The 23,326-nt window shown below is 38.4% G+C and overlaps 1 protein-coding gene across 2 annotated transcripts in view; it reads right to left on the bottom strand.

The window, feature by feature from the left end:
• The window catches only part of LOC132392808 (disco-interacting protein 2 homolog A-like), a 264,557-nt gene that overhangs the window by 48,547 nt on the left and 192,684 nt on the right, over positions 1–23,326 (bottom strand). For both annotated transcript variants that reach the window (XM_059967204.1, XM_059967205.1), the window contains exons 10-18: positions 22,720–22,830; positions 22,470–22,593; positions 21,595–21,704; positions 17,138–17,240; positions 16,170–16,234; positions 13,787–13,880; positions 10,736–10,855; positions 8,146–8,260; positions 7,336–7,475 (exon numbers count right to left, since the gene is read on the bottom strand). In XM_059967204.1, the coding sequence (XP_059823187.1) occupies positions 7,336–7,475; positions 8,146–8,260; positions 10,736–10,855; positions 13,787–13,880; positions 16,170–16,234; positions 17,138–17,240; positions 21,595–21,704; positions 22,470–22,593; positions 22,720–22,830 (982 nt within the window). The remainder of the gene's footprint in view (positions 1–7,335; positions 7,476–8,145; positions 8,261–10,735; positions 10,856–13,786; positions 13,881–16,169; positions 16,235–17,137; positions 17,241–21,594; positions 21,705–22,469; positions 22,594–22,719; positions 22,831–23,326) is intronic.

Here is a 23,326-nt window from a genome sequence, read left to right as displayed (position 1 = left end):
GGGAAAATATATGTTACAATCATCTGCTATGACAAGTCTTCGCCCTGAGACATTTGCTACAGTGATTTGCTATTTCACTGTGAAGTCTCTTTGAGGGATGCCTACCCTGAAGAAGTTTAAATCTTCTCTTTAACAGGAGTTCAGTGAAACCCTCTCTCACTGCTCCTCCTGATCACTGCTGCACTCCGACTCTTCGACCATGTGTACTCGCCCAGACCTGCTACACCAGCTTCTCCAACCCTTGATCTTTCCCACCTACCTTGCTTTACCCATCATCTTCCAGATAGCCTTTCTCACCCCCCCCCACCCCAACTCTTTCTTTCTTTTCAAATCTTTTTATTATTATTATCATCCAAAATAACAAGAGTACGTTGAAGTAGGTAAAACTTACAATGTCTCAAAGGAAAAAAAAATGTTTTAAAGATTGAAAAATATGGTGACACAAAAAAAGGAAAAGAACCCCTACTAAAGCAAAGTGAGAGAAAAAAAACCATTAGGTGTTCAACCCTGGAGCCATGTGCCATACCCCAACCTTTTTATTGTGACATCTTTTCCCCTCCTTCTCAGTTCTGAAGAAGGGTCTCGGCCTGAAACTCAGACTATCTGTTCATTTTCATAGATGCTGCCTGACCTTCTAGGTTCCTCCAGCATCTTGTGTGTGTTGTTTCTTATTTCTAGCATCTGCAGACTCTCCTGTGTTTATGATTTGCTGCAGTTAACTTTCATTCCTCAAATATGTACAATATCCTTGTGGTCAGGATTGCTAGAGCTGATGGAGAAGGTTTAACCTAGATTGGCAGGAAGATGAGAACCAGGGTGATAGGTCAGAGGATGTAGCAGTTGGTGTAGAGAGACTGAGAACGGCTAGGTAGTGCATATGGCATAAATGCAGTCAATTGGATAGGTTGAAATGTGCTGACTTTACTGCAGCAAGTATCGGAAACAATGATGATGAACTAAGAGCATGGATCTACAACCTTGTGGCTATTGCAGAGACTTTCCTGTCACAAGGGCAGGAATGGCTACTGGATGTTCTGGGGTTTAGATGTTTTAAAGAAGTAAGTGAGGTGTGGGAGTAACATTGCTAATCAGTGATAGTGTCACTGCTGCAGAAAGGGAAGTTGTTGTGGAGGGATCATGTGATTGGAAGTCAGAAACTGGAATGGAGTAATCATTCTATTGGGAGCATTTTATAGACTCCCCCAACAGCAACAGGGACACTGAGGTGCAGGACAGAGGTAAAAATGACAGAGGTGTTGTTTTTGAAGTCTTCAACTTTCCTAATATTGATTAACACCTCCTTAGTACAGGAGGCTCAGAAGGGGCAGAATTGAAGCGTGTCTCAAAAAGATTCTTGACGCACTATGTGGACAGGCTGACTAGAGAAGAGGACCATACATTGTCTTCCACTAGGCAACAAACCTGGTCAGATGACTGATCTCTTGGTGGGTGAGCATTTTAGAGACAGTGACCTCAACTCCCTGACTACCATAGCTTAGGACAGGGATAAGAGCAGAGGATATAAGAAAGTATAAAACTGAGGGAAGGGTAAATTATGATGCTATTAGGTAGGAAAGTAGGAACATAAATAGAGAACAGATGTACTCAGGGAAATGCACAATGGAAATGTGTAAGTTGTTTAGGGAGTGCTTGTATGGGATTCTAGATAGGTTTGCCCCCTTGAGGCAGGGAGAGGATGGTAGGATAAAGGTATCATGGTTTCCAAGAGATATGGAACATCTAGTCAAGAGGGAAAAAGAAGCATACTTAAGGTTTAGGAAACAAGGATCAGAAAGGGCTCTTGAGAGTCATAAGATAACAAGGAACCTAAGAGGGGACTTAGTTGAGCTAGATGGGGACACGAGAAGACCTTGGCAAGTAGAATTAAGAAAAACATCAAGGCGTTCTACAAACACGTGAAGAAGAGGAGGATGACTAAATTGAGGGTAGGGCCAGTCACGGATAAAGAGGAAATGCGTCTGGAGTCAGAGGAGGTAAAGGAGGTCCTTAATGAATATTTGCTTCACCAGTGAGTGGCAAGTCCCCAGGGCCAGTTGGGATATACTCCAGGTTACTTTAGGAAGTGAGGGAAGAGATTGCTGTGCCTCTGGCAATGATCTTTGAGTCCTCAATGAAGATTAAAAAGTTGCCTGAAGTACTGGATTAACTTAATAGTGACATACAATAAATGATGGGACTTTCACAAGTGTAGTATTTCCCTCAGTACTATATTCAACCACCAGTCTAGACTATATACTCAAATCTGAAGTGCTTGTTGTAATCATGTACTTCTGAATCAGATGGAAGATTGCTATAATGAGCCAAGAGTAACACCTGGAGGTAACATGGCTGAGAACTACACCTAACTAATCAGTGGTCAACAAGTTGGGCCAGCATATTTAGATTCATTTGAATACAGATAAATACAGACAGGGTGGTCAAGAGGCATATGGTGTGTAGGGCTTTGTTAGTCAGGGGATTTAGTTCAAGAGCTGTGAGGTAACGTTGCAGCTCTATAAACTATGGTAAGGCCACGCTTGCCATATTGTGTCCAGTTCTGGTTGCCTCATTATAGGAAAGATGTGTAAACTTTAAAGAGGATGCAAAGAGATTTACCAGGATGCTGTCTGGATCAAAGAGCATATCTCCTGAGGAGAGACTGAACACTCTAGGGCTTTTCCCTTTGGCACAAAGGAGGATAAGAGGTGACTTAATAAAGGTGTAGAAAATGATAAAGAGATTATATATAAGTGGACAGCAAGATTCATTTTCCCAGGGTGGAAAGAGCTAATATGCAGTCATACTTTTAAGGTGATTTGGAGGAAATTTGTAGGGAAGGGTGGCAAGTCAGGGGTACCTTTTTTTTAAATATATACACAAACACAGAGTGGTAGCTATGTGAATAGGTACATGAAATGTACTGCCAGAGGTGGTAGCAAAGGCAGTCATATTAATGACATTTAAGAGGCTTCTAAATAGGCACATGGATGCAAAGAAAATGAAGGGATATGCAGGAGAGAAGTGTTAGATTGATTTTGGATTTGGGGTCAGCACAACATCATGGGCTGAAGGGCTTGTTCTATACTCTACTGTACTGTTCTATGTTCTTAACAATTCTTTGTGCAAATTGCCATACAGATTGAGTAACTTCTTTATCAGTGACCAGAGCTAAGAAATTATGCTGATTTTTCAGATCATCTTGCACTTTTGTTCTTCAATCAGAACCAGCCCACTTTGTTCAAAAATAGATTGGAACCTTTTCTCATGAGACATACTCTCTAATCTAGGCAACATCCTGGATTACATGATGTCTTGCTGTTCAGCACCATTCACCACCCCTCTCCCCCACCAAATAGAAAGGATCATGACTCAGAGCTTGAATCACAATTTGTGATTGCACAATTGTAGTGTCCCTGATGCTGGGTATTACTTTGAACAGTACGGCTCCATAGAAGTACTGTATGCACAATATGTACTTGATGACATTGTACAGATCTACCATGGCAATAGACTGCAAAAATACCCAACTGTGCATTATGTTTAGGCATCATGATTTTTCAGAACAAGTCTTTCACTCTAGAATGTTCAATCAGACAAGAAAAAATAATTTGAACCATAATCAGGAATGTAATAAATATTGGAACAAGAGAGTCAAATTATACACAGCAAGAACCCAGAATCACAATAGGATACATGACAAGGCAATATGTTTTAGTGGTCCAATCACAAACAAGAAAAAAATCTACAGATGCTGGAAATCCAAGCAACACACACAAAATGCTGGAGGAAATCAGTAGGCCAGGAAGGTTCTAAGGAAAAAAAAGAGTACAGTCGACATTTCGGGCCGAGACCCTTCAAATGGACTGCTGAAGAGTCTTGGCCCGAAACGTCAACTGTACTTTTTTCCATAGATGTTGCCTGGCCTGTTGAGTTCCTGCAGCACTTTTTGTGTGTACCATGTTTTAGTGGTTTTAGCTGAAGGCTAAATGTTGGCTAGGGCACTGGATGAACTCAGTAGTGAGATGGAATGCTCATATTTAAGGAGCTGACAATGCTTTTTTTTAAAAACATATCTGAATGATAGCACCTTCAGAAGTATAGTATTCCTTTGGTATTATATTCAACCACTAGTTATCACTATATACTTAAACCTGGAATGCTCATTAAAATCGCCTGTTTCTGATTCAGAGGCAAGATTGCTATCAATGAGCCAAGAGTAACACCCCTACTAATCAGTGGTCAGTTGGGCCTGTATACATCAGATGTATTTGAATACAGATAAATGAATTAATAAAGAATGGGAGGTGCCATTTACATTTACTTTCTTAAAGTAGAAGTCAGATTTAAGGATAGCAAAACAAGAACAATGTTAAGAAACAAAAAAAGTGTCTAAGAGATTTTCTAAGATAATGACACAACTACAAGATTCTAGATTGAGGTGAGAAACTGAGAATGTAAGTTATGCAAATTCTTAACAGTGAACATGGGGAAGCAATTTTGATAGGTTTGTAAACTGGTAATCAGAAAACAAAAAGTTAAGATCACCAAAAGAACAAAGCAGAGAGTGTTTTCTAAATATAGCCAGATCTTAATACATGCCAAACTGGAAACAGCATTGGAAAGAGAACTTACTTTGCCTAATTAGCAGCATGCTATGCTGATCTGAGTAACCATGACACAGATGGATAGGGTAGAGAAAGTGGGAATTTCACAGGCTTGCTTTCATGGAGTTGAGATATCATGAGATCACACTTGGATTATTATGTACAGTTCCAGTCACCACACTACACAATGTAGTTGCAATTAGAAAGACCACAGAAAGTTTACAGGGATATGTCTGGAAAGGAGGACAGTAGTTATAGGAAGGAATTTGATAATTCAATTGGCTGCACTGATTTTCACGGGAACTTGAGGCCAAGTGGTGACCTTAAGAACATTTATGAAATGAAGGTGACAGACAAAATAAGAGAGGGACTTGACAAATGTGAGGGCAGCATCAACCTTGAGAAGAGGATGTGCTGGAACTTTTGAAAAACATTAGGATAGATCAAGTTCCCAGGGCCAGACAGGATATACCCCAGGTTACCACAGAAAGTGAGGGAAGAAATTGCTGCATCTTTGGCAATGATATTTGTATTCTCACTGGCCAGAGGAGTAGCAGCAGAAGATTCAAAGTATTTGTTCCAGAAAAGGTAATAGGGATAATCCTAGTGATTCTTCCTACCGTGGTAGACAACCTATTGGGGAGGATTCTTAGAGACAGGACTCATGAACATTTGAAGAAGCATAGTCTGATTACAGTTAGTAAGTATGGCTCTGTGAGGGGCAGGTTGTGCCTCATGAGACTAACGGAATTCTTCAAGGAAAGGGCGGTTTGAGAACATGAGTTGAGAGTTAGCGGGCAAAAGTTTAGGCATAACACGAGGGGGAATTTTTTCACTCAGGGAGTGGTAGCTGTGTGGAATGAGCTTCCAGTAGAAGTGGTAGAGGCAGGTTCGATATTGTCATTTAAAGTAAAATTGGATAGGTATATGGACAGGAAAGGAATGGAGGGTTATGGGCTGAGTAGAGGTCGGGGGAACTAGGTGAGATTAAGTGTTCGGCATGGACTAGAAGGGCCGAGATGGCCTGTTTCCATGCTGTAATTGTTATATAAATTGCAAAACCAAGTGATGAAGGTAAAGCAGCAGATGTAGTGTCTATGAATTTTAGTAATGGGAGCCAGAGACACTTGGTTACATGGATTCAGAATTGGCTTGCCCACAGAAGACAGAGGGTGATAATAGATGGAGCATATTGTATCCGGAGGTTGGTGATCAGTGGTGTTCCTCGGGGATCTGTAATGTGACCACTACTATTTGTGACTTCTATAAACGCCTTGTTTAAGGAAGTGGAAGGGTGGATTAGTAAGTTTGCAAATGACACAAAGGTTGTTGGTGTTGTGGATAGTTTACATGATTGTTGTGGATTACAACAGGACACTGATAGGATGGAGAACAGTCCCGAGAAGTGGCAGATGAATTCAATCCTGAAAAGTGTAAAGTGATCCACTTTGGAAGGTTAAACTTGAAGGTAGAGATTTTGCAGTTGGTTAAAAGGTCAGAACAATATTGTGGGCCGAAGCAGCTGTATGCCGTAAAAACTGGTTTTACCATGCCAAAATATATGCTTGGGGCCAAGACCCACTCATTATTATCTCTCATTTATAGGAATCCAAAAATGTAGAGTTCCATTTTCTTTGTTCTACAGATTGAGTATGTTTTGAGGACCAACTGCCTAGAGCTCAAGGGCACTCATTGAAGGTGAGAGGGAGTTGAGGGATTAAATATTTTCACACAGGGTGGTGGTTGTTGAGGAGGAGCTGCCAGAGGAGATCATGGAGAAAGATACGATTATAATGTTTGAAATGCATTTGGATAGGAACTGTAGAGATAACAGATCCAATGCAGGCAAATGGGATTAGCACAGCCTGGCATGATTAGGTGGGCTGAAAGGGCCCATTTTTGTGCTGCACAGTTCTTTCATTTTATAACACTTTGGTGCCATACATCCTTAAAATAATTTAAAATAACCTTGAAAAATAGTTAATAACTCAGTGTTCATGGCTTGCTGGGATAATAAAATCAAACGGTCCAGAAGTCTGAGGAAATAAAAGCATGTTTCTGTCTTAACTGGGCACCTCTCTATCCTGAATCTCTCCTGGCTCTGGCCTCTCCCACCAAGATAAACATCCCCTTGGTTTTGACCCTGCAACCCCTTCAGAAATTCAGTAAAATCTCATTCTCATTCTTCTAGACTTCCAATGGACCATTCCTCACAGGACACACCTTCAACCCATTTATCAGTCTGGTAAATTTGTTAACAGGGCTGTGGATAAACATTTGAAGGAATTAAAGAATTGATCAAAATGGATTAATGAATGATACACCCTTCTCCAATAAAAAAAAGTATGCCCTAAAAACTGCCAAAGAATATGCTCGAAGCCAAGGCCCACTCATTATTATCTCTCATATTTAGGAATCCAAAAATCTACACACAATTACAGGATAATCCCAGGTAGGTCACCACTTCTGATCTTTGATGTGTTGCAGAGCGGCAGTGCTAAATAACCAGGAGAGGATACATCAGAGAGGATGGGTGAAAGCAAAATGTGGATTAGCAATGATCTGAAAGAGGAAGGGCAGCAATGGGAATAACAGGAGGCAGGACAAAGGATCTTCACATTCATAAAATAAGCTGCAAGAGTTCAAATATACTATAAAATTGAATTATTGTAGTAGTCCCTGCAGGAAGCACCATTAAGATTAATGAATTTAACTAACAGGGTAAATCTACCTCCAGGCATAACAGCACCCACATCTTGGACGGTCAGAACAGAGAGCTTTTCTTCTGTGTCCATACGTATTACACCATAACTCAAGCCATTCATAGATAGCACCATCTTCCCTGATAAAGGTCCTCCTAAATCACCAGGTCTGAAAGAGGAAAATACAATCTCGTCACTGGATTTTTAAACATTAAAGGCCATTCCAAATAATTAATTATACTTAATCTTTTGAAAACATGAACTTGAGAGTAATTTAGTTCTGTATATTATGAACACAGAATCTGCCTGGCTATTGATAAGAGTGTAAAAAAATCTCATATAACCATTCCTTTTATTTGTCCTCTTGTATTGCTACACAGCCAAAAGCTAGAAGGGTTCAAACACCATTTAACTGTGTTAAGGACTGGTGCAAAGTCATGCCTTCTCCCCTTAAGATCTCCAAATCTCACTGCCATATCTGGCAATGGAAGAAAAGTTATTGATTCTGACATTGCTGCATGAAACATTTAAAAAGTTTCTCAGAAGTACATTACAGATACACAACCTTTTGTCAAAATAACTTGGAAACTTCAACACACTCAGAGTTTAGGAGCTGGTGAATCCCAAGACTTACATTATGAAGAAAGCTTAATACCAAGCTTACTTGTCTTTAATTCAGGTGCTTATTTTTGCTAAATTCTCTTCCTTTGTAGCATATTGTTATTGTATGCTTAATTTTGCACTGTTTTAATGTTTCTCTTTGGGATTTGGGGTTTTTAATTTGTAAAATGTTTTGAAAAACTAATAAAAAAATATTTTAAAAAAAGAAAGCTTAATACCTGCGAATAGCCACTGTCAGAGCTTCTGATGAGCTCGCACATGGGCAGATCACCTCAGGTCGTAAGCCACGTGACTGAAATACATTCATAAATGCATCACAAGATGATATTGACCCTGCAAAAATAAAAAAAATACAATATTTTCAGTAAGAATTAAATTTTGAAATTGAGTAAAGAATGTTACTAAATTATCAGACTCTGTGATGGTGGCTTTAATGTTAGCAATAATGTATTACTGGAGGAAACACATGATCAATCAGTATAATAGAATGAATGAACAAGTTCATAGCAATAAAATGTTGACCAGATAAACACATTTCCTCATCCTAACCCAGCCTTAAATGATGGTGCTAAGTGTCAACAAGACGATTATTGCAAGATAGGAAAATGACTTGTAAGATAGGAAATGAAAATGAGGGAATAAGGCTTATAAAAATAAATGCATTTTGCCACCCCATTGCATTTCTAAAAGTATTAAAAGCTCGAGAACCACCAGTTTGCAAACTGGAGAAAAATAACTTTCATATTTATATGAAATGATAACTCACAGCTCTCACTCTGCTTAAAATTACTAAGTTAGCAGAGTGATTTTAAAACCAAAATTCAATTCAAATTAAATCTACTTTCTTCTCACATTTTAACAAATGAAACATATTGTAACTAGATTTCTTGTACAGTTGATGCTGCATTGCAGGTTTTCTTATGTTCTGCTCCCTGTTCTCCCTATCTGTGTTTTGTTCAGGAGTTGAATACAGTTTGTGATTCAACCCTTTTTCACAATTCACAAACCGGTTTATCCCAGACAGCATAGGAAGCCAATCATGTTGTGAGTCAAGGGCATGAATAACAATTCTATCACAACATAAGCAGAGGTCAGTATTGTGGTGCTATCCTGTAGGTTATTTCAATTTCTTGATTATGACTGATCTCTGCATATTCCATTCTCCATCTCAGAGCAACTTTTAATAACTTGTTCATCTGTGGGGCAATTGTTCCAGGAACTTTCCTGTAGCTATTTTAAATGCAAGTATGCATTGGGGCCTGTGAACCTAGGCTTGATCTATTTAACAAATAGCTTTGCTTTAATGGGTACAACTAGCTTACGACTAATATGCCACATAATACTTCGGAGAAAATCCTCATGCACTATATGTAGATGTTAAAAGAAATAGATCCTGACAAGTCAGAAATAGAACCTGATTTCACCCCAAGCGAAAGGCTAGCAAAATCAACACAATGCACTGATGATGATATGATATCTGGGATTTTTTGTGCACGTGATTTGTCAGTATATATTCTGCAAATCATTCTGATTTATGTGTGTTTTTTGGAGAGCTGAAGAGGTTCCCCTGAATGCTGTCGGTATATGTAGGAGTTTCTTCAGACAGATATTTGAATTATATTTGAAGTGGTTGTATAATAGTATTTTTGCTATTCCAATATTTACAGAGCCAAGCTAATCAAAATTTATCAGGAGCTACCTCAAACAAAAACAAATTGCCGCAAGACATTTGAAACAGTAGCCCTTTTTAGATCAGTGCTTGAATAAGGACAGTACTGTCAGTCCATCAAATATTTAATGCTCAGCCCTTAAGTATTATTTCATAATAAAAAAGATAGCTTGATGATTTATGTTATGCATTAGACAGTAAGATTTGCAGACTTGACAGATGGGTTTCATTGTAAATAATCTAATTAAATACAAACCATGCAATTGAAATGTATCTAACATTCATTCAATTGTTCAGTGATAGAACTCCAGGGAAAAGGCACTGTACTGTGGAAAATGTTAGAGATAACATTTTTTTTAAATAAAAGAATAAGAAATTTAATTCAGTGACACTGGGAATCAACATGAACATGCTAAGACAGATGTAGATGGAACTTTATGTGGGTTAAGACATCAGGAGAATTTGAAATTATCCTTAAGTTTATGGAGGGGAATGTATAATAGGCACATTCACAAGAGAAGTTCAAAATCAGGTTGTAATTTCTACCTAAGGAGGGAATCATTTACAATGCTGGATGGCTGTTCACCACCTACATTAAATGCAGTTTAAAAGAACTCAATACAAAACTTGTTAGCACAATAAGTTTTGAGAGGGCAGAAGAGAAAAAAAAGGCTAAACAAAGATCTCAGAATAAGACACTGGAAGGAAGAGCATGAAGAAAAAAGTGGATAAATGAACCAATATTAGCAGCAATAAGGTCTCGTCGTTCTCTGGAATGGTGTAACATGAGGGTTAAGAATAATGGATTGCACTTAAGACTGTTTGTTATAGAGGAAAAGCTGAGGAATTTTCCTTTCCACTGGTGGCCTTAGTAGAGATTAGCAAGATGCCAAAATTCAATATTATCCATCCAGATCACATTGGTTAAGATGGATTCCATCTTTACCAGAAATGGACAGTGGCTGAAGTATTTATAACTGTGAAATAAGGCGAAATATAAGGTGAAATAAGTTTTGTTTTTTTTCTTTACAGTTGGGGCAGAAGAAAATGATGTCAGAAGACTGGATAGCATGATGAAAGTGATTATGGCCAGCCAAAAAAAGTTATTAGGGACAAGGGATGGCCATCTGCATACTTACATGGGTTTGCACCATCTGCTACAATCAACATTCGCAGTGAACTGAGGCTTACATCCCTCTGATCTCGCTGAGCTAAGAGAGCCCAATGCATGTCCCGAGACTTCACCACAGCAACGTGAGCTGCAAGGAGACAAAGTGGTTCACTTCGTACTCATTATAACTACTCTTTAAGATACGAGTTTTAAAAATCGGATTACTTAAATAGGTTAGAAAGTTGTCAACAATCATACCCCAGCTATGTTTATAAGAAGCATTGTTAAAGTACAACACAAAAATATATAAAAACAGGCGTTCCTAATCCTTGCATAATGCTGGCAGCACTAATTCTAATATATTGCAGGTGAAAATTCATTTTGACTGTCACAATGGAAACCCTTAGACATTTTATCGATAACAACGAATGTAGGTTGCAAAGTGAACTATGCAAAAATATTTACATTGCTTTTATTATTTCAAAACCAATCGTCAAATTTAATTTGATAAATCTTTTTTCCTTCTGAAAATTTAATCATTGGCACATATATCCAGAAAACTAAATTCTTATGACCAGAATAACTTGCTAAAAGTACCCAAAATCATATTGCACTACAAGTAGCTGGCAATGTAGAACAGCTGAGAAAGTTAAGAAAACAAATTCAATGTTACAAGAACATAAAAGTCGTGATGGCAATTGGGTGAACAAGTTTTAGAATGCTTAAACTTTCTGGGCAGAAAATACGCATCAAGATCAGACTTTGTAAAGTTAGGCCTAGAACACAAGAATCTTTATCAATCTTTAAAAGATTTCCAAATCAAACAAGTAGCATAAGAAATTACATCCTCATTTGTACAGTCGGCCCTCCTTTTCTGCGAGTTCCGCATGCGCAAATTCAACCAAACGCGATTCAAGAAAACCCGGAAGTGCTATTCCAGCACTTGTTGTTCGAGCGTGTAAAGACTTTTTTTTCTTGTCATTATTCCCGAAACAATGCAGTTGTTATATTTTACATAGCATTTACATTGTATTAGATATTATAAGTAATCTAGAGATGATTTAAAGTATATGGGAAGATGTGCGTAGGTTACCATGGATCGGGATCGGAAAAAATCGGAAGTTCTCTTACTATGTAAGTCGGTACAGGTACATCCAATATTATTTAGCGTCAGTTAGTCAAACGTTTGTCTTAGTATATAGTATATATTTTACCTTTCTATGCATATAAAACACTTAAGAATATATGTTTCAGCGCCAAGCTCGGGAAGTTCCCGAGTTCGATCCAGTGACAGACCACTTCCGAGTGCGCTCTCCTTACGTGCCTGGTTGATGTGGAGGATCAAAAACCCAAAACCCCAAAATTAAACCACTGCGTTGCTTAGTAATTATTGTAGCTTTCATCAGGGCAGGGCCTTTCTAACTTTATCCTTTAAAATGTTACCGATCGTTGGCCAACTGAAGCCTAACGCTTTTCCAATGACCAATGGCGTTTCACCTCTTTCTGATTGCTTATTACTTACACTTTATTTTCAATCATGATTGTGATTATTTTCGTGAACAGAAACACTGCGGATTCAGAGCTTGACTGCTGGGTCCTAATGTCCACTGCACTGAGACAGGTTGAATAAGGGACTTGAGCATCTGTGTTTTTTGGCATCCACAAGGGGTCCCAGAACCAATCCCTCGTGGATAAGGAGGGCTGACTGTATTTTGTCTTTGAGGATATGGAAGATCTTTACTTATTCATTTCATCTAGTTTGTTAACCCTTCTTTGTGAGGAGAAATTATGTTTCCATTGCAGGGAGACTCAAAGATGCCAACAATAGGAGATTTATTAGCCTTTTCATGAATTGCTTGAGTGAATTCTTTACCCAGAACAGTTAAAATGTAAAACTGCTACCACACAGAGGTTGCTACATGTAAAAATCACAGAACACTACAACACCAGAAAAGATCATTAGCTAATTCTGACTCCCGGCAGTCAGAAGAAAATGTCAGTTACCTCCATAACCCTCCCCTTTCCCGTTGCCTCATCATTCTTTTTCCCTTCAAGTCTTAAACTAATTTCATCTTGTGGCACATTTGAAGCTGCAGTCATAATCCTTTCAGTCAACATACAGCAGATCATGTAAAATTACAACATTAAAAATAACTTCATCAACTCTGTTTCCAAAATCTGTGGCCTTTACTAAATCTCTACTCTGTCACTCAAAACAATTCCTTAAAATTTGATCAAAATTCTTACTTATTTTGAACACTTGCAAACTAGCTATACCAGCCACCCCAGAACCAGACTTGTACATCCTGCCTAAGATATGGCATGCAGAATTAAACATAAAGATCCAGGACAGCTCTTCAGAAATATTTGTAAACACTGAACATATAGTTCTATTTTTGTACTTTATACTTCTAGTTATTAAGCCAGGGATTCTTTCTGGCTTCACTTCTCAATGTGGCCAACCTGCTTCAAAGATAAGTGCACATTAGCGCATGTTAATTTAGGTATAAAGCTATACATGAAGCAAGGCTGGGGAGCATAGTGGCACAGCAATGAATATTGCCATTTCAGTTCCAGTGACTCAGGTTCAATCCTGATCTCAGTTCCCTCCTGCATGGAGTTTGCAAGTTCTCTCTAAGGCAAGCTATGCCTCATTCCAAGTATGTGCTGGAAAGATAATTGCTAATGTAAATTACCTCTAGGGTACATATATGTCAAAAGAATCAAAGGGGAGCTTGATGGACATATGAGACAGAGATTAAGATGCAGGGCTCTGAGGAGTTAACGGTGGAATGTAAACAACAGGATTGTTCTTCTGCAGGGATGCATTATGGCTCAGATAGGCCAAATTACCTCGTTCCATGTTGAAATAACCAAACAGGAAGGAAGGCGACATGGAACTTAGAATTCCCTATCAGACACAGAATTCTAAACACAGAAGCCATAGGCCAACATGAATAAGGGGCTAAATATTTTTAATCTATGAAAATAAAAAAGTCTATTGCCAATGGAAACAGAACTTGTGTTGACCTGAATGAATTTACTTATTATTTTTTTCCCAATATTGCTATTACCTTACCTTTGTAGGCACAGACTTTCTGTATCCAAGAAAGAGGATTTACTTTCATCAGAGCATAGGGAATGTTGATGACATGCATTCTGTTCATGACACTCTGTCAACAAGATTATATAAAATATTGGTTTGTATGACACCTCAAATTACACATAGGTTATCACCTGACAACAAATTACCCTTATCCTTGTGGGCAAGGGTAAAGAACGTTACTTTGGGTCACTACAGTGAAATGGGATACTAACGATAATGTATACAACTTAAAATTATCAATGCCAATTCAGAGCTTCATCAACTTTCTACAGTCAGTTCAGCAATCTGATATCCCAAACCAAGCAGACCCTTGCAGCATCAGGTTTCTGGTAATAGTTAGATGGCCAGAATAATACAGATGGAATGTACTTCAGTGGATTCTGGGTTACATAAACCTTGATGGCATATGACTATGTGAACCAATACCTGGTAAAGAAATTTAAAACTTTAAAATCGCAGTTAGAATTGTTTAACTTTCTCTTTTGGTCAGAGCAGTGAATTCTAATGCTAAGAGTGTGACTAGCATAACTAGAAGGTGACAACAGTAGGAAATCTTGACAGACAAGCAACAAGTTGGGGAAAGCCAATAAGAATCATTAGTCTACCAATAGCTAGCTAATCATTTCAATATCAAAAATATCAGAGAGAGATTTTTCAACTGACACACAAATCATGGAGGGATAATAATAATTGCTCCAAGGAGCAAAGGCCATGAGAACTTGAACTTTACAGTATCTCTGCCAAGCATCACTCAACATCAAATTTTATTTTAACAACTTTGACATATGAACTAAGAACATAGAGAAAAGGAGCAAGAGCAGACCATCTGACATTAAATCTGCTCCACCATGCAGTAAGATCATGGCTGATCTGGCCATGGACTCAGCTCCACCTACCTGCCTTTTCCCCTATGACCCTTAACTACCCTAGTATGCTAAAATCAATCTGTATCTTAAATATATTTAATGGGTAGCCTCTGCTACTTCCTAACACAAAGAATTCCAGATTCACTAATCTCTGAGAAAAGCAGTAGCAAATTGATTTAGAATTCTGAAAAATCTACCGATTGCAAGCCCATAAAGATGAGGTCAACCAATGTTCAAAGTAGGTAGCATAAATGTGCAAAATATCTACATTTAAAAGGTTCCTCTAAATATGTTAGGAAAATAAATTGATATCTCATTATTCCCTACAATGTGATCATCCAAAAGTTGTGGATAGGTGTCAAAATGCCGAAGCAAATTCGAAACAACATAAGTCAGACATAGTAAAAAGCAAATTATGATGTTATACAATAAAAAGGTGGGGCTGAAACAAATATGTAGTCAATTATGCAATGTGCTAGACAGAATACTACCAATAAAAACAACGATTATGCTAAATGTGCAAGGAGAAAGTGTTCTTGGAGCATAAAGAAAAAAGAGTAACATCCTAGAGATTACTCCCTTCCTGCCTTAACCACAATAGAAAACATTACTTGAACATGACTTTTTAGCAACACCAGGGCATCATCAAGATAATTATCATGAAAAGAAGCAACTTCCAGTTAAGCAACCAGAATTTCTGAGAATAAATCTGGCATTTTTAAACTTAAATCATGAAAGGTTAAGAAATTAAAATACAGTTCAGCTGTACCATATCAGAATAAACAGCTAACGACTTGATAGCTTTACTTGAAACAAAACTGAATGGCTTTAGACATGATTTGTTTGCTAAACATGTAGGATGATGGTAATGAGAACAAAAGAAAAAGCTTCAATTGCAAACTGTTGGCAATAGATGAATCCTTGACATTAAATTTAACTCATGAAGTCTGGAAGAATTATTTAAATCAAGGTGACCAGTAGCTACTAAGGCTTTTAAATATCACCAAAGTATATTGCATGTGAACAAGAGACTAATTATAAAATCTATTAAAGGATTTGCTGCTTCCCTTTATCACAGTTACAAAAAGCACACAGCCCTCCAACAATGTCAAGTATTAGCCAATTAAATATAATAGCTAATTACAACATAATTGCGTCTTCTCAAAATAGCTGGTATTCTTAGTGGTGACTTTTTAATTGATGATAATACTAATGGGAAATGGTGTGCAATATTTGCTTGACTTAAATGTGGCTTGTTTAACTGACAGCTATATTTATAACAGTAACTTAATTTATATAACCCATCTGAATTCAACTATCTTTTTCAGAATTATTAAATCAAGTGATTCAAAACACAATGAAGATTAGTATGTGGATAGGAAACAATATAGGAACCATTTACCATTGCTAACCAGGCTTAGATTGTGAACAGGCATACTCATTAACTATGCATTGAAAAAGCAAACTGTCTATGCCTCTGCAATACTTACAGTTAAAATGCCATGCCACAGTCCAGCATCCCTTTTAAAATCCAAAACATTTGTTAATGTCTCCCCTGCAATATAAATAGAGAATATGTTCTGTTTAAACTTAAAGTCATAGGGACATATGGCATAGAAATGTTTGTATTTTACTGCAATATTTATTAAGTGATATTTTACAACCATGTTCAGTATATGTCAATCAATTAAACTTCAACACTTCTTTTAATACTTTTTGTGCAATATCCCCAAAAAGAAATTTTCACTACCCCTCATTCACAGCAATTAGGAGATCACAAGTTCCAATTTACTTATCATTCTGCAGCTCAATAATTATGTTTTTTTTTCTCTACCTGAAAACATCAACCATCAAAACCCAGAAAATCTCTCTTCAAGTAAACATAATATCAGAACCTACTTCAAGTACCCTACAGAATCCACACCAGAATGAGGGACACATTAAACCACCCTTTAGGTCTTTGTTGGTTCACTAGCCAAAGTCATGAACTGAAGTAGCACTGAATCATATAGCATGAACCCCACTGATTCCAGCTTTGAGCTGGATGACAGAATTTCTACCAAGAAACCAACGGGAATGACGTCAAAATCTTAAAATAAAATGAGAAAGAAAAAAAGGTCAAGTTTTTATACTCGATAAGTGAAAGTGCAATAATCTAAACTAACACACAAAGCACTAGTACCTTGGCCAGATACCAGTGTACGCCACTCCTGCAGAAAAACATATTACTCATTATAATGGTTTACCATTTTGTCAGAACAGTACCCTTCAACGGAACACTTTAAAATTACAGCAATAGAACTGTTTAACTTTCTCTTCTGGTCTGAGCGTGGGTTTGATAGATAAGAGTGTAAACCGCTTAACTGGAAGATGACAATAGGAGGAAAACTTGATAGCAAGTAACAAATTGGGGAAAGATACTTTTTAGCTAAATACCCATTTAGCACGTTTTACTCACCTTCACTGTACCTACAGCTTTGACTAAGGACATGGCAATGTGCCAACATTGCTGTCTGAGATACTGTGATGCCCATTGAACTTCCTTCTTTACTTGTCTTGTACTGGAGGAGGAGTAATGAAAAATAAATTTAAGAGTAATCAAAAATTCTAGATTGGTGGAGCATCACAAACATGAGTTCCATCTGGATAAATTACCTAGCACACTTGAAGTAGATGCTCAACCACTGGACTCCAAAATAAAAAAATGCTAGAATACAACCATAACAGTGGTGAGGACTCCTCAGCAAGTTCACATTTGCAAGAGCAGCCCTGAGGAGTGCTCTAGCCTGCCAATTTTGCCGCCAGCGAAAGTAAGGTATGTAAATTTACAGCATAAACAATACAAATCAGCAGCTTCAATGACATCTTTGAACAGATTTTTCCCAGCTAATCACTTGAATTTACCTCAAATTTGGAGCAGCAATAAAATCTGTAGAGAAAACATTTTTTCTGTCCTTCATAAGCAATTATATTGAAACCCATTTATGACCATTTTGTTAGAGAAAAAAATAGTAATAATCTTGTCAATACACACAAAATGCTGGAGGAGCTCAGCAGGCCAGGGAGCATCTATGGAAAAAAAAATACAGTTGACATTTCAGGCCGACACCCTTCAGCAGGATTGGAGAGGGAAACACAAGGTGAAAGGTGAAACTGGGAAGGGATGAAGTTAAGAGCTGGGAAGTTGATTGGTGAAAGAGAGACAGGGTTGAAGAAGGAGGCATCTGATAGGAGAGGGCAGAAAGCCATGGAAGAAAGAACAAGGGGGAGCAGCACCAGAGGGAGGCAATGGGCAGGCAATGAGATAAGGTGAGAGAGGGAAAAGGGGATGGTAAATGGCGAAAGGGGGGACATTACCGGAAGTTCAAGAAATCAATGTTCATGCCATCAGGTTGGAGGCTACCCAGCCGGAATATAAGGTGTTGTTCCTCCAACCTGAGTGTGGCCTCATCGTGACAGCAGAGGAGGCCATGGTTTGACATATCTGATAGGGAACAGGAAGTGGAATTAAAATGGGTGATCACTGGGAGATCCCGCTTTTTCTGGCAGAGTGTGGGTGCTCGGCGAAGCGGTCTCCCAATCTACATTGGGTCTCACCGATATATAGCAGGCAACACCAGGAGCACCGAACACAACAGACTCTCAGGTGAGGTGCTGCCTCACCTGGAAGGACTGTTTGGGGCACTGAATGGTGGTGGGGAAAGTGGTGTAGGGGCAGGTGTTGCACTTGTTCTGCTTGCAAGGATATATACCAGGAGGAAGATCAGTGGGGTGGGACGAATTGACAATGAGTCACGTAGGGAGCGAACCCTGCGGAAAGCAGAAAATGTGGGGGAGAGAAAGATGTGTTTGGTAGTGGGATCCCATTGGATATGATGGAAGTAGCGGTAAATTACTGAAATCATTGAAAAGATCTAGAGTGTGTGAAGTTTCATGGAAGGGGGGGGGGGGAGGAATAAAAATCAGTCAGGCTATACAGCTGTGAGTTCAGTGAAGCAGGAACAAGCTGAAACAATGGGTCTACCTGGACAAGAGGGTTTGTGAATCTTGGGTAGGAGGTTAGAAATGGGAGGTGCAGGGACAGAAATATGAGGTTGGTGTGGCCTCATGTATATCGGTGAGACCCGACATAGATTAGGAAACCGCTTCGTTGAACACCTATGCTCCGTCTGCCAGTAGAAGCAGGATCTCCCAGCAGCTATCTATTTTAATTCCACTACTCATTCCCTTTCTGATACGTCTATCCATGGCCTCCTCTATCGTCGCGATGAGGCCACACTCGGGTTGGAGGAACAAGATCTTATATTCCTTCTGGGTAGCTTCCAACCTGATGGCACGAACATCGATTTCTCAAACTTCTGGTAATGCCCTATCTCCCCTTCACTATTCAGCATTCCCTTTTCCCTTTCTCACTCATTTCCTTGCATGCCCATCACCTCTCTCTGGTGCTACTCCCCCCTTTTCTTTCTTCCTGGGTCTTCTGTCCTCTCCTATCAGAACCCCCCCTTCTCCAGTCCTGTATCTCTTTCACCAATCAACTTCCCAGCTCTTCATTTCACCCCACCCGTTTCACCTATCACCTTACGTTTCTCTCTCCTCTCCCCCACCTTTCAAATCTACTGATCTTTTTTTCCCTCCAGTGCTGCTGAAGGATCTCAGCCCAAAATGCGACTGTACTTTTTTCAATAGATGCTGCCTGGCCTGCTGAGTTCCTCCAGCATTTTGTGTGTGTTGCTTGGATTTCCAGCTTCTGCAGATTTCCCCTTGTTAGTAATAACTTTGTCTTCACCGTTATAGCAGGTCAGCATTAAATAATTTAAAAACAATATTTAGTGATTACTTGGCCATGTGAGCAATGGGAAAGACATCCCCTGACCAAAATTAGCACCCCTAATTTTAAGCAATATAATCTGGAAAACTGAAAAGAAGCTTTGAGTAAAAATTGCATGGATTATGTGTTAACTAATCTCTCCATGTATATTATTAAAGAGGGTTGAATGAAGGATCTTTATAATTTTTATCCTATAAAAATTCTTCCTATAGCAGCATTTAGTTTTTTATAATTCACATGTTTTGTCACTTTTCCTGGAAATTTCTTTTAGCTATTAACTGCCTTCTGTGCAAATTAATATTACTTGGCAAACAAACTTGTCTATCAAAGTTCAAATCCATGCCCTTTGACTTGCTGTCACAGAAGTAGATTTTGAATTTAGTTCTATACATCATCCAGGTTACCTTGGAGACATGGACTTTTCAGCTTCCAGTTTAAATGATGGCATATTTGACAAATTCCATTAAATTACTGACCAGCCGTTCCCCTTCCTGGTTATTAATTGCACATTATTGTCTCAAAACTGTAAATCATAAATTCTTCATTTGTGTAAATTATACCTCATTTCCAAGTAAGTGAGCAAAGCTTCATTTCTAGAATTCTTTGTTCTAAAGTCAATCCATTGACTTATTCTGTGTGCCTCATCTCTGCAGTCTCCCCAAGTCTTCCCAATTTCAAAAATACAATGGATTCTGGTTAAATGGGATACATTGGGACCCAGTGTATTTTGGCCCAATTAAGCCGCTGCTCCATTTTGCTGAAGTTGCACAGAAATACTTAAAAAGGTATAAAAAGTCAAACTACCACTTAACTGAATAACAAATTATGTATTTAAATGAAATACATAACAAATTGGAATACTATCAATAACACTGGCCGTTGACCATTGTCTCTGATGATGACAGGAAGCCTGTGCAGGAGAGGTTTCAAAGTGGAAAATCCATTGCACTGGGCCATTTCCACTCTCTTGGCCTTGGACGTCCAGTTCCAGTGATATGAGTAGTCATTATATCTAGGGTCTTCTATGTTTGCAGTGGATGACCATGACTTCTCTTGTGCCTTGTCATGTCCTTTGCTCTCCATATAGTTTTGCAGAACTGCCTTCCTGGCTGTTGAATCTCACTGTAGATCCCATTTGCCCAGACCGCTGGAGCAGACTTCGCATGCTAGGACAAGCATGTCCCAAACTCGCCAGTGTATGAGACCCACCGGCCACCCTGTTGAAGTGGTGTACCATGCAAACATGTAGCTGTAGCATGCAAACAGTTGCTGGAGCCAGAGATTTGCAGTTAAGCGTCCGGTGGGGTAATATTGAAGATGACTATCGATACCTTCAAATTCTTCGTAGTTCCTAACTTGTTGAAGTAGTGAAACCCTTTTATTTTCACTCCCCACTGATTCTAGCATTTTCAAGTCTGAATGCTTGAAACTGCAGTGAGCAAGAACAGTCTTTAAGTGTCTTACAGCTTATTTGTCACCAACTACCAGTGAGAAAAATCACTGCTCTCCAAACACAAACATATGAAACTAATGCTATTTAAAAACTGTTTGCTCCAGGCACAGTATAGTGTCATAAGATCACATAGACACAAGTTAGAAACTGTTCAGCAACAGTCTCCTGCCCCAATTAAGTGGCACAGTGTCCCAAATAAATGAAGAGTCTAGGCTATTTTCTCAATTAGTTTTTGTTCTTTAAGAGACGTCTCAAATAAGTGGTTGCCCCAATTAACCGAAATCCATGTATATAGCATCTTGAGTGCTCTATCATTTGCAACTGTTAAATCTGCAAATCCCTTCCAAAATCTGCCTTTCTTTCCTTGAAAGGAAAAATGTACCTCTCAACAATATTTTGGCTTTCTGCCCTGGATACATGTCGATTTTTTATTTGTTATTCCTTTTGAAGAATCTTATTGCCGTTAACAACCTTACAGATGCTATATAAATACTAAATAATCTCAAGCAGACATAATTGATCAGAAGATAAATTGTTTATTGAAATCTAAACATTTTGAAAAACAAATCATGCTTACCAAGTTAATCATGTATAAAGCACCATCATACAATGAGATAAACTTAGAACATACCTCAATGTAAGCAATATTATTACTGGCATCTCTGATCACTGGGTGCCAGTCCTTAGGAGGTTTAGATAAGTTCTTAACATCTGTGACAAACCAACCCAGTCGAGGCCAACCTACAAAGAAAATAGACAATTCAATTAAAAAAAAACTGAGGATACTGGAATTCTGAAATCAAAACAAACTCAGAAGGTCAGGCAACATTTGTGAGGTGCAAACTCAGAGCTAACTTTCCAGTTCAATGATAGACAGTTTAATCTGAGGCAGGGTGATAAGCAACCAAAAAGGTGTGAAGTTCTCATTCAATTAGTTAAAAAATTATAGTACTTGAGTGAATTCTTGACAATAATCAAAAAGGAATTCAAAATTAAATAGTGTGTGGATAAGACAGGAATGTGGGCTGTGAGGCAAGATTTGCAACGATGCTAAATGGTGTAGGCCCAGAAGAGATTTTATGGACCTCTCCTAACTTAAAAAAAACTTGCAAATCATTTGTACAATTTAAAATGTTTGTGCCCAATTCCATGGAAGGAAATTAGGCAAAAAACTCATCAGCTCTCTATCTTATTTAACTCAAATGACAATGTCATCCACACACCAGGAGTACATGTCTGAGTACCCAAAGAAAGAAAACATCACAAAGAAAACTGCAAACAATACATGAATTAATGGATAATTCCTAGCATGTTCATTTTATTTTGATCATTCCCCACCCTCAGCAACACCCATCCTCCCCATTCATAGACCTGTTTGCAAACAAGTAGCGTCAATGAAAATATTTTCTACCCTCTTGTATGAAGCAATGGCCAGCCAACACATCTCTTATAAAAAACGTCATGATGATCATACATGTTATCCAGTGCTTAGTGATGTGATATTACCTTTAAATTGCACAATATCCCCAGCTTGGGACTTTGGTAATCCTTTATGGCAGGCATCACATGTTAGTGCTACCGATACACCGCAGCTACCAAGCAGAAAGCCAATTTGTTGACTGCCAGCATCCTACCAAAAGCAAAGAAGACATTATTTGAGAAGTTCATTTCAGAATGTATTAATCATCGGCCCCACAATAACATGCAACAGAACCAAGTTCCATTTTGGATCAGAAATTTAGATATGCAGGATTACCTTTCTTGTCAGTGGAACTTCAATGGGCACAGGAACCAATTCTGCTAAAAGGCAACTGTAAAATGCCACAATAAACGCCACAGGATCATTGTTTGGATACACCAAAGCAACCTGTAAGAGAGGAACCTTGTATTACTTAAAGCCTTAAATTCATGCAAGATGCTCCTATTTCTTACACACACAGTAGGTTGTGATCATTCTAAGGTTTTATTCACATATCCCACCTAAAATGACTGGAAAGCATTGGGGATGACCAGGGTTTGTGGCATTGTCTTTGAATTACGCTAGTTGCAAATGTTTTATACAGTGAATTCCAGTTAATTGAGACCAGTACATTTTGATCCAATTAAGTGGCTGCACCAATTAACCAAAGCTTCAAGGAAATAGTTAAAAAGGTATTTAAAAAAACAGACTGAGTATGTGTTTAATTGAAATACAGAACAAATGAGAAACTACTAATACTACTACAGGATTATAAAACTGTATATTAGATCCTAATAATTATCAACAGAGGAATTCATCCGGTGCATGCTGACGTGTTTGTTTGACTGTAAATTAACAAAATCAGTGCAGACACAGTGCAGATAATGGGCTGCCTTCATACAAT

The sequence above is a fragment of the Hypanus sabinus genome, chromosome 4 (assembly GCF_030144855.1).
Source record: "Hypanus sabinus isolate sHypSab1 chromosome 4, sHypSab1.hap1, whole genome shotgun sequence".
Classification (NCBI taxonomy): domain Eukaryota; kingdom Metazoa; phylum Chordata; class Chondrichthyes; order Myliobatiformes; family Dasyatidae; genus Hypanus; species Hypanus sabinus.
This window is presented reverse-complemented; position numbering and strand designations above follow the sequence as displayed.